This window comes from Lonchura striata, chromosome Z, assembly GCF_050655825.1.
Source record: "Lonchura striata isolate lonStrDom1 chromosome Z, ASM5065582v1, whole genome shotgun sequence".
In the NCBI taxonomy this organism is placed as follows: domain Eukaryota; kingdom Metazoa; phylum Chordata; class Aves; order Passeriformes; family Estrildidae; genus Lonchura; species Lonchura striata.
This window is the reverse complement of record NC_140740.1, coordinates 46,361,488-46,374,031: the sequence shown is the minus strand read 5'-3', so window position 1 is coordinate 46,374,031 and position 12,544 is coordinate 46,361,488. Positions and strand designations below refer to the sequence as shown.

Here is a 12,544-nt window from a genome sequence, read left to right as displayed (position 1 = left end):
AGCCACTTGAAACTAATTGGTCTGGAATCTACGAAAAGCAGTGCCAAAAATCCATTATTTCATGGCTTTGAAGATCCCATTAAGCACTTTGCCTTACTTCAAATCATCATACGAAGTTTGTTAAGTGTAAAATAAAGCAGTCAATAACCCTCAGAAGCCCCAAACAAAAACTGTTCTCAGGAGTTTATCCAGTGTTATCATTGTGCCTGGCAGTTACCGCCTTGACAGAACATTCATTGTGATAGAAATTCTCCTTTCATAAACAGCAGAAATACAATAAAATCAGAAGCCAGTACATCCTTCCCTGCTGAAAATTCAGACCTAGAACTCTTTATTAACAACAGAGCTTACAGTCTCTGGTTAATGTATCTTTTTGTCCGAACACTTAAGAGTGTTGATAGTTGCTCAGATAAAAGGTCCAAGTAGTTCAGGGTTTTGTATCTCACATTGTCTGAAAGTAGACGTCTTGATAAGAATTGGTCATGCATGTGTTAGTTTCCTGAACAATCACCCAGATTCCAAACATTTCTGCTTTAATACTTTAAATCATGTCTGCAACTTTCAAAATAGGCTAGGTAGTTTAGACATGTATGTCCAACTTAGGATAGTGAAAGACATTTAAAAGACACTCAATAACTGAAAATTTTAGTGTTAGCATTCAAATTACTCAAAAACATACAATATTTTCTAGACTGCAGCAAACATCTGGCTAATTATTTGTCTAATTTTGATTGCCAACAAGCATGCAAGTCAAAGTAGGAGCTGTTTAATTCTATGGTAGTGCAGCAGGATCATTCCATCATGTTCAGAAAGAGGAACCAGTGCCTATCTGAAAATTATTGTGATATCAGACAATAAAGCTACCTGTTCCAGTGCTTGATCTGATACTCTGGCGTCTGCCTTCATCTGAGTCTTTGTGTATCAAATATCCTTTCAAAGTGAAGTGAATGGCTGTTTGATCCATATTGTCCACTAGCTTGTATGCTCGTTCCTACAAAAGTAAAACCCAAAAACATCATAGAATCACAGAACCATAGAATCCTGGAATGGTCTAGGCTGGACAGGATCTTAAAGAACATCTTGTTGCAACCTCACTGCCATGGGCAGGGACAGCTTCCCCTACTCCAGGTTGTTTAAAGCCTCATTCAACTCAGCTTTGAACACTCCCAGGGTTACAGAATTCGTAATTCTTTTGAGCAACCTGTTCCACTGCCTTCACAGTGAAGAACAGCTTAATCTGTATAATTTAGTTTTGAGCTGCATCTAAAAGCAATCAGAAGCCACTAAAGAACACAGATGCTTCAATAGTTTGCTTACTTTGATTTGCTTACTATGTCAATCATAGCGTAGCACTGAGCTCACTTCTGTTATTGTGGAGAATTTGAAGATATGGATTACTGAACACCTGTCTGTATACCACAGATACAGAAAACTTTAGATCCAAATGGAAGAGAAGGGCTTTATTTGATTCCATAAGACTGATTTTCTTTCTCTGGAGTCATGTAATGGTTAGTCAAATAAGTACAGTAGCACAGAGGTGAGACAGACTTGGAAATATTTTGCTTGATTTTCTCTTAGGTGTTGGTTTTGATAGGGATAATTTTCTTCACAGTATCTACTGTATTTTGGGGCTGTATTTTGGATTTGTGCTGAAAACAGTGCTGACAACACAGGGATGTTTTATTTCTTGCTGAGCAACACTTGCACAGAGTTCTGTTCCCTGCCCCACCTCACCACTAGCTCACACATCTGACCCCAAGGGTATTCCATACCATATGGTGCCATGCTTAGCATATAAATCTAGGGAAAAAGAATGCTGGGGGGAAGAATAAGAATGGGGCAGGGAGGGATGTTTGGAATCATGGTGTGTATCTTACCAAGTAACCATTAAGTGACATGGAGCCCTGCTTTCCTAGAGAATGTTGAATATCTGCCTCAGGTGGTGAACTAATGCCTTTATATAAAGCTTTATATAGCTTTTGCTTTCCCTATTAAACTGTCTTCATCTCAACCCATGAGTTTTCTCACTTCTCCTCCTCTGATTCTCTCCTCTGTCCTGCCATGGGAGACAGAGTGAATGGCTGTGTGGGGTTCAGTGGCCAGCTAGGATTAAGCCACAACACCTCCCTAAAGTTGGGAATAATTCAATGCCAGAGTTGGAGGAGCTGTCCCCATGCCCTTTTTTTCAGGGCAAAGATATCACTCCACCCTTCCCATGTGACTGCCTGTGTTGCTGGCTGTGTATGGTAGTGAGAAAAGGCTGCTCCAGGGTAACACAGTGTGTACCCTGCACATACAAATGTGAAGGTGTGACTCTTGGATGTTTTCTGGCTGTCGGTTGCTGCCTCCTACTCATCATGAATAAAGGTTGTCAGTGATTTGACAAAACAAATTTCTGAGCTCTCCCATAATTCAATCTTCAAGTGTGGATATCAAGGCATAATTCTTACAAACTGAGAAAAGCCTTGCCTTTTGTCCTTTAACCACCACAGAGTGGGAAAAGTAACTACCTGAGATTAGCTGCATTAATTACCTTCACAACAGATCTTGTTCTGTAATTGTGATATACTATTCCTACATAAATGCATCAATGCTTTTAGACTTTTACCCTCTACACAAACCCTTTAAGAGCTATTGGCAGTAAATATGGAATAAAATGTAGCCACATTAAAAGAAAATTTACCTGGTTATAAACCAAAAGAAAACACAAAACAAATTAATTGCAAAAAATTCCAGTTTTATGGGTCATGTCATACTTACTTTAAAGCTGAATCTGACGATATTCTGTGGAATATGGGGATTATTAGCTGTCAAGGTACGTATAACTTCCTTTTTTAATTCCTTTGGAATGGAAACAAAAGTATTGTAAATAAAATTTCACTACTAATACAATCTACAGCAATAAAATCACCATGTTTATGCTCAGTTCACTGCAGATACCTCATATACAGCTGATGCCACCACAAAAACAGTACTTAGGGCTAACCTGGCTCAGAGTAGAATCCAGAACAGTCATCCTGCTTCCTACTACAGTATTTCAATGGGCTTTTTTGTTTTTAATTCTTATCTAAGATATGGTAGCATTTGAGAAATGCTAACTGCATTATATATGATGATACAGACACCTTGTGTCTTTAAAATTTTCACTGTCAAAAATAAACAATAAGCTTAGTGGCAGGATTGACCGCTGTGAACAAAAAAAAAAAAAAAAATACTGCTAACTATTTTTAGTGCCTGAGTTGGGGAATATACATAAAGCCTTCCCTCTCACAGTGCTAGTTTAAGGACAGAGAACAATGCTTTCTAAGACAGTGAGAAGACAGAAACAATTCAGTTCGAAGGGTGACCAATTGCAATGCTACTGAATCAATAGAAGAAATAGCAATAAAATTGTATGACACTTTCCTGTCCTCTGTATTGCACACAGCCACCTGAAAAGCTCAGGACTGGCTCTGGGTTCTCCTTAACTGAGTGAAGCCCCAGCTGCATTTTCCCTTTGGGATTACTTCCAGGCAGTTACAGTGTTTTAAGCCCAGATCTGGGCTTCATAGCACATTCTCCCTGTTTTCTTGTTCAAGCTATTTCATATGGTACTGCAGACACTATACTTCAGCAAGTACTGGAGTTTCACTCTTGCAGAATTTCGTCCAAAACCAATGGGTTTGGTTCTGCTTATGGAGTTTCATATACACATCATGACAAGACAGGCATTGGTTTACTCACATCTTCAGTCAGCTCCAGCTGATCTGGGGACCTGACTGCAGCCCTTCCTGTTGACCAGTCCTCTCCTGTTTCAGGAAAGTCATCCTCAGCCTAAAACATGAATGACAAGCTCAGAAATGCAACCAGACTGACAGTTTTGCTCCCTGCCAAAGCAGCACTTCTTGAATCACAGAACACAGAGATAAAAACAACATTCCCCCACCCATCTTTGCTTTGAGCACAGCAGACCACAAATGGCAGGCCAAAATCTGAAGATTTTCATATGGCTACACTTGCCAGCAGGAGTTCAGTGGGTTGGAGGAGCTGCAGTCTGAAGAAAATTCCTGCCCTGGCACAAAACTGGATTAGCTGAAATAACAAAATTCAAGTGATTCCACTTCAATCTCAGTTTAAAAGTTGGCAATTCTGTTTCCCTTGCCACATAATAACCAAGGGTATTATAAGGCTTAAGGAATACTCAAGGGCACAAGCTAAGAACCTGCAATTACTCTTGACATGTTATTTTATAGGCTACTCTTAGAATTTAGTTTGAAATACAAAGCTGCAGGGATATGGCTCCTGGAGGAATGTTAACCAATTTCCTGCAAAGGCCAGCATGTCTCCATTCTCCCAGCAACAGACTGCTGCTCTCCCTGGGCTAGCAGTGGGTTCATGTCATGATATAAGGTCATTAAAAACAAAATTAATCACTGCAGGAATGAATTTCAATTAATTGTCCTTACAGAAAAAACTGTCAGAACACAAAACTGCTGATTAAAATGCTTAACTGCTCCAGGCAAAATTTCTCCCTCAGTTCAAAATGTGTAATAAGTTGATTTAAAATAAATCAATCATTTCTGTAAATACAGTTCTCTCAGGCCTGCTAACTTCGCAGCCACACAAAGCTGAGGATGAGTCCAAGGGGTAAGTACAGCTTACAGCTGAAGCCACAGAGGCTGGACCCAGCAATGCTTTGCTACATGCAAAGTACCACAAAGGTAAAAAGCACAATACTGTGTCAAAATGTGCAGTGGCTGAAAGTAACAGAAAATTTTGCATATTCCAAAGCCCAGGGAAAGTCACAGGCTGCAGCCTTTTTTCTTTCCCCAAGGGAGCTGAAATAAGGCAAGCTGTAAGGAAGGTCAGGAGCTCTGATGCACAAGAGATGATGACTGCAGAACTGTTGTTTGTGATTTAATGCTCCCTACATGAATACCTGCTTGTAGGACATTTATCATACACAATCTGATGCCAGTTAGTTCACCAGCTGTTTTTCCAAGTAAATCAGATAAGAAGTATTATGGTTTTAACATTTTTATTATATGATTTTCATTTAAAAGTAAATAACTTTCCATTTTTAAACAGTGAAAAGAGGAACATTTAATGAGACTGTGATTTGTCCCAAGAAAGTGAAAAGCTGTTTATCAATATGCCTGTTTAAAGGCATGTAGACTGTTCTTCCATTCCTGTCATGGATCCTCCATCTTTCCCAATGGAGCTAAATAAGAAGAAGGTAGATTAAATCAAGATATTCAAATAATTTATTTGCCCAATAGTAAAAACATTATCATGCGTTATTATCAGCTTGTACTTATTTGTTAAGTGAATATGGGCTATACTTTAAATTTTCTAAACTGAGCAGGCAGATATCTCACAGTCTGAGTCAGCTAGTATTTTGGAATTCACATCACAAACATCTTAATTTAATCTTTTCATATTGCATTTTACCCAAATTGTGCCTTTGTTCCAGGTGATACTTTTTGTCCTAACTTGCTGGTGTATTTCCCTTCTCAGTGGAAACCTACAGCAACCTCTTACTGCTAAATCAATTGATATTTCACCAACTTTATTTTTAAAACCCTCATTGTTCAGACTAAATCTTTTTTGCATCTCATAGCTGAAAAAAGGGAAAAAAAATTTAAGACTTCAGAATCTTACCTTTTTTTTATGTCCAGCTTTACCAGCTTTTCCTGTCTTTCCTCCTGAAGGTCCACCTTGGCCCTAAAGTGAGAACACATCCAATGTAAACTTTCAAAGCACCTTATTTCTGAATTTAACCAAATTAGAATAAAAGTTTGATGCTTGCTCCAATGCTATGTTTTAAAAGCTGAGTACACCAGCATTCTGTCTATAAAATATTGAAGGAAATCAGTCATTTTTACAACATAAGACAGTGATTTTTCAGCACAAAAAAATGCTGGGCTCTGTTCTAGTACAACACTACCTAGTACAACCCAAATGTCATACACACATTTTAGTGCCTTGGTCAAACACACTAAAAGGCTGCCCCTGTTTTAAGTGCTTGCATGGCACAGGGAGCCCAAAGACAGTAGATCCACACCCACAAAGTCATGAGCACTGAGAAAACACAGGAAACACTGATGAATAGCTGGGAAATGAACCACTGTCAACCCCCCTGCACCCAAAAAACCACAGAAAAATTATTATGACAGGCTTTAAGGAAAATAATTAAATAGTTGTTTATAGGGTGCCTAACAGTAGGAGACTACCCTACCCAGAGTCAAGGAATAACAGAAGGGCATCACTGAACCAAGATTTGTGAAAATTTAACAGAAAGTGGGAGAGGAAATGAAGAGGATACTTTTGAGGGGATGCTGAGGGACAGACAGGACCATGAACCTTAAAGGAAGAGAGAGAGCTGGTAAATTGAGCAAAGGAAATAAGACTAGAAACCTTGGCAAGAACAGTTTCAGGATGGATCACAAATAACATTAGATGGTATGGATGAAAAAAATAGAGGAGTTACTTGGAAAAAAGTGTTTGACTTTGTGACAGAAAAGAAGGGGATACTAGACAAGATGGAAGAAAAACTAAGGGGTAGGAGAGCAAGCTCCCAAGGGCTGATTGATTGTCTTCAGAAGAACATTAGAGTGTGCCTTTCAGCTCAGATCAAAGGTCTACGTAGCCAAGTATCTCTCACCAACACTGCTCAAAAGAAATTATCTATTCTATTTTCTCCAGGATGACCTCTTAGCTTGCCACAGGAACTTGAACCAGAAATGCTATCCTTTCTATTCCATATCAGTGAATCTTTTTCTCCACAAATTTATTCTGTAATTTTGGAATCCATGCACATTTTTAGCATGCACAACTTCCACAGCAAGGACTCCTGCAGTACAACTACATAATAATGCAAAGAACAACTGCTTGCTTATTTTTAAGTCTGCCATTTGTTTCTCTCACCTGGTTTTCCTCATTCTTCTTCTGGAAAGCCCCACTTTATCACAACGTCTATTCTTCTTGTCTTCTATATGTCTTAAAAACACTTTCAGGAACACAAGCCTCTACAGAGACTCATACACTCCTCCTCAATATGAAAATTAAATATTCACTTCCACCACCTACTTTCTAGGTATTAAACAATCAAGCAGCCAGAAAGACTTTGACCCAGAATCCCAAAGCATTGTTCATCAAGCCCCATTACTTGTTAAGTCTAGACAATAAGAACTCAGAAAATAAGTATTTTCAGAGGAGAACAAAGTTCAGCCAAAATGTGAGACAGTGTCTCTGTGTTATTTCTCTTTGTACAAGCTAAGACACATAAAACTGCTGTTACTAACAAGGTATTAGGGATTATCTTTATTCCAGAAGATACATATTAAAAGCTGTGAAAAATGAGCAGAACAACACATTTCTATGTTTAGAAAATATGCTTCACTTCGAAATACAAATTTTTGTGATGCAGGTGGAGAAAATAAAAGTCATAACATTTCCTTTATAGTCCCACCATGGGATGATTGCAGAGCAGATAGGCTAAGAGGTCCCATGTCACAACCACTACTGAGATGACTGGATGATACAGCTGGCCTGTCTCCCCTGTGTGATCACCTGGCAATGGGCAACAAACGATTCTCTCTGACAAGGATCTTGTTATGTGTGAATTGATGTGACTTAAACATGTTTTCAGAGCAGAATTTTATTCAGATCCAAATCAAAATCAGATTCTTAATTTTAAACATGAAACAAAGTCTACTTACTATTATCCTTTGTAAATGGGTCTACAAAAGCATTTATCCATTAGCAAAGGCATTGCCAAGGTGATCTGAGATAATTGTTTTTAGCAGTTGCACAGATTTCAATTAACATAATCCAAAGAGCCACCTGTGAATAAATATCTGCAACAGTATTAAAATCTAAAAGTGAGACTAAAGAAAAGATGCTGTGAGTGCAACACAAACCCTGACCTCCTTCCTCTTCCATAAATAGTTTGTAGAGTAGAACATGAACAATTTTTCTAATCAACCAGGGACCTGTGGCTAGTTGGCTTTACTTCCCTTGTCTTTGTACACTACTATTATGGTTTTATGACTGGAATTTAATGATGCAGTACAGGCCTGGAATGATAGAGAGAACCTGAGGAGACTTAGGATATGGCATAGAGAAGTACAGGTAGGGAATGATAAGACATGGAGCACATACTTGGCATCACAGACCCCACAGCTGTAAGCATCTAACCACTGGCCACTTAGAGAATTGCAGATCTGCAGTCAGGGAAACTGAAGAAAATCTGGTTTAGAGGTAACAAAGAAGAAAAAAAAAATAGTATCTAGCACACTGAAAAAAACACCATATGCAGTAATATCCGGTGTAATGTGGAGCACCAGACCAATAGAAAAAGGGAAACATGAAAATATATTAGCTAGCATATATAAGAAACTCCAAGTGAAGAAGAAATCATCAAAATGGACATCTTAATCCTCCCCAGTGAAGATCTCCGGTTGCTGACAACTTATCTAAACATCCTCACCAACACCACCACCAACAGCAAAATCAAGCCATCAACTTTAGAAATCAGAGCACTGGAAGAAGGTTGAACACAGTAACAGAAAAGAGGTAGAAACTGGGAAGCTTTCATGCAACGTTAATTGCAGTACCACAATTAATGATTTTTTTTTTTTGCATGGAAGTATTTTTTATTTTCTGTAATAAATACATCTGGACAGATGATAATTATTTAGACTAAAATTTCAGTCACATTGATGCAAAATTTTTGTTTTATAAGTTGTGCCTTGTCTTTGCCCATGAACATGATTTTGAGTGCACAAAGTTCACAGACTATTGCAAACTACAGAACCAGGCTCTGAAAGTCTTAGCTTTGACGCTATGCATGTTTTTAACTTTATCAAAGGATGGCTGTTGTGTATGACTGGGAGAGGCTGTTCAAGGAAGAGGTTTCATTGCATCTGTCAGTGAGATGTACCAGCCTTCTCTGTACCTCATGCCTGCTTTCCTACCAGCCTCTACTTGCTGTCTGTGACAGCTTGCTTTGGGGCTCCCTGGAACTAAGTCAAGTAGTTCTCTACAGCAGGGAGCAAGCACATAACTGACATGACACAAAATTATTACTTCTGGTATTTTGAACTGAAGAAGCTCCATCCAACTGAAACAGTTATGCTTTAGAACTACTTTGTTATGACATAGATTCTTGGTCAAATGCTGCACTGTATGGATCCAGCCCATGCCGAAGACATGATAAACCTGAAGAGTGGGAGGATGGGAGCTAGCAGAGATCAATGTGGCTCTGGGGCTTTCTTCCATGTAGGAAGGTAGGACAATCATACCTGAAGCAGTCTAAGAAGGAGTTGGTCCTTAGCTTATTCTGGGATTGTTCAGCAAAACTCTTGTCTCCTGCCCAAATAAAACATCCCTTACAATGCAGAAGCTTACTTCAACAACAACAAAAGCTGAATGACTTTTTTGCTAGATATTCTGGACTCTTGCAAATGAAGGTAGAGACTCTAGCTTCACTTAACTCAGTAGCCTATTGAAGTCAGTATAAAAAGCAAAGACATACTTTGCAAGCATCATTCCTGCTATTGCCACTTATGCTGTAGAAGGTTCAACCCAAAGTATCTCAGACTTTTGGAACCTGGCTGGAAGGTGGCACAAAGATGAAAAAATAAGATGAGGAAAGATGAAATCTTAGCATTTTGGCAATATTAGCAGTAGGTGAAGGTCATCAAAACTAGTAGATCTGTTTAAAACTATTACAAGAAGGAGGTTGGGGAGCAAAACTAAGTCAGCCAAGAATACAAAATCTTTTACTCTGTGTCCTGATTCAGATAATAGCACAGACAATACTGCTGTGCTGTTTGATGAAAAGGGCAGTCCTTATTTATTGCTGTAGCTGTGCTTCATTCTTTTGCTGCTTCTTTTTTGCAAGCTCCCACTCTCTGTAAATCTTTCCAAAGCCAGAAAACTTTCCTTTGTCATACCTTTTCTTAAAAGTTCTCTCTGCCACATAAGGTGTAAAGAGTCCTCAATATCACCTAGGTAGATTGTGTCCTGCCACCATGGCTTCCTCATTCTTTTTACTGTAACAATGCATTACCTGTAAACCATGATTAAAAATTTAATCCTTTTGCTCTGACAGCTACCTAAACATATCACACAGTGATCATACAATAAGGAAGAATTCATTACCATATCTGCAATACAAATAAAAATAAATTATAACTGTGAATCAACATAATGACTGTATATTCACCAGTAAGACATTTACAATAACTTGCCTTCATATGCATGTTTAAAATTCAAGCACATTTTTGTGTATCACATTAGCTATAGGAGGAAAAAAGTTAACTATTATTAACATCTCAAAGAGAATCAGCATTCAGAACTTAGAAAATGTGAGAATTAAGGTTGCCAGGGAAACATTCATTTCATTCCATTGTGCACAGGCACTATGATACACAGCTTAACTCCACAGTCACACACTTTGTTTTTTGTAGGTTTCCTGCCTCACTTCAGTCCTCCCAGACTATGTTGCCATAGATTACTGGTTTATATTGTTCAGCATCCAGAGTGGTGGGGGCTTTTTGGAATCCATAGCCCAAACTGAACATCCAACAAAGAACTAATCAATCCAAATAGTTACATTCTAGCAACTTCTAGATAAATTAGAGATGGTTTTGCTACAGGGAAAAAAAATCAACAGTCTTCCTAAATCTTCCTAAGAAATGTGATCCTATCCCTGGCTTTAATAATAATATTAATTAACGAGGAGTGTGAATAATCATGAGGAATTTATATTAGGGGGAAAAAAAAAGCAGACATGGTTGCTAGGGAACTAAGGAACAACCAGGAGGCATTAAGGAGTTTCTCACCTCCAGGTCACCATCGTGACTCTGACCACTCCAGGAGATGCTCAAGTGCTCCAGAGAAAAATGCCAGAGTCAGAATTAATGGAGGCTAATCATTTTTACTCTGATGACTAGCTTACATTAAATAAATTAACAGATTGCCACACTTCCAACTGCAAAAAGACATTAGAAGCCCATAACAGACGCAGTACTTAAATGAAGGCTATAGAAAACCCAAGTTACTGTTTCTTTCTGGATCTTTCTTCAAGGGTGTGTATTATAGCACACCTAGGAATTCTTCCCTGGGCCAGACACCTACTATGGTACAAGACAAATTGACTATAGACTAAAGCAAAGATACCACAATCCAACAGGATAATAAAAATGAAAAGAGGAAACAGGTGACAAGTGATGTTTTAAATGCCATTTCATATTCCTTTCCCTTCTCACAGCTACCTCTATAGCAGACAAGTCACCAAGAGGTACAAATAGCTCCAAAATCAAGTCTTTCATCAGGGAGTCTTCCTGCTGCTCAGCTATCCAAAAAGCATTTCCAATTGAATTTTGGGTAGGATGTCATAGATTAAATTAAATTAAATATATAGTAGTCATAAATTAGGAAAACAAAACTAAGAATAAACTACTGGTAACTTTTAAAGACCCTTGCTGTAAATTAAAAAGAAGATTTAAAAGAAAACCCTACCAGGCTGGCATTTCATAAGAGGTATAATATCTCTGCAACCTAAAAGAAAGATAGCGAGGGCAACCATCAAACACTTGCAATGTTTAATAGAAGTTTTGCCCTCAATTCCCTAGTAATTTTACCAGATTACCTTGCAATGAAGAAAATAAAAAAACTGTATTTAAACATACATTCAGGTCTTGTTCTTCTTGTTTACTCTTTCCACAGTTTTTTGCACATTGCTCTCCCTTTTATGGTGACATGACAGTCACTAATTGCTGATCAGAATGTTGTATATGCTGATCATGAATTTTGTATAAATACGTTAACTGAATTTATCCAAAACAGACAGGACTATCAGTACCTATTGCTATTCAGTATTCTCAACTGAATATCAAAAGCTCTCAAGTTTGTTCCAAGTCTGTTTCCTTCTGAACTGCTTTTTCTAGAGCACTGCTTTTCAATTATTTTATCATTTGCTGCACAAATCCTCTGACTTGTCTGTGGCAATTCTGGTGGTAACTAAATCAGCCTCAACTTAGGAAGTAGAGGTTTACTCTCAAGAACCAGTGTTCATTTAAAACCAGGCTGAATCCTGAATTAGTGAGCAGAGAAATCCTCCTGGAAAAATGTGTCTATTCCTCAGGTTCAGTCCCAAGGCCAGCCCTGTCTATCCAATCATGAGATGCAATGATTGCTATCACATGTGTTGTGCTGCTATCCAGGATAAAGGCTGTCACTACAGCCTTACACAGATGTCAGGTACATCTTGCTCCCTTAGTGCCAGATTAAACTGCCCCTTTTAGACTAGATCTTGTAATGGGTCACTGTATGGTGAAGAGCTAGACACCGCTATTCAGTGACTCCTTGAGAAATGTAACATTTCTCCTTATGCTTAAAGCATAAGTAGATCTGGACTCACAGATCCAGCCTAAAATACCAGAGATCTCAATAGCAGGGATGATGCAGGTTGGTCACTCTGACAAGCTGAAGTGTCAGTTTATATTAAGCAAATTTTCCAAGAGCTGAAAATTGATTACATATTAATGAAACACTC

General features: G+C 38.3%; 1 protein-coding gene and 1 long non-coding RNA gene across 3 annotated transcripts in view; one reads left to right on the top strand and one right to left on the bottom strand.

Moving 5' to 3' along the window:
• Nucleotides 1–12,544, bottom strand: part of DNAI1 (dynein axonemal intermediate chain 1) — a 144,411-nt gene that overhangs the window by 127,157 nt on the left and 4,710 nt on the right. For both annotated transcript variants that reach the window (XM_077790243.2, XM_085567019.1), the window contains exons 2-5: nucleotides 5,641–5,703; nucleotides 3,724–3,813; nucleotides 2,761–2,841; nucleotides 865–991 (exon numbers count right to left, since the gene is read on the bottom strand). In XM_077790243.2, the coding sequence (XP_077646369.1) occupies nucleotides 865–991; nucleotides 2,761–2,841; nucleotides 3,724–3,813; nucleotides 5,641–5,703 (361 nt within the window). The remainder of the gene's footprint in view (nucleotides 1–864; nucleotides 992–2,760; nucleotides 2,842–3,723; nucleotides 3,814–5,640; nucleotides 5,704–12,544) is intronic.
• The window catches only part of LOC110484176 (uncharacterized), a 52,515-nt gene that overhangs the window by 37,785 nt on the left and 2,186 nt on the right, over nucleotides 1–12,544 (top strand). The gene's annotated exons all lie outside the window — the stretch shown is intronic.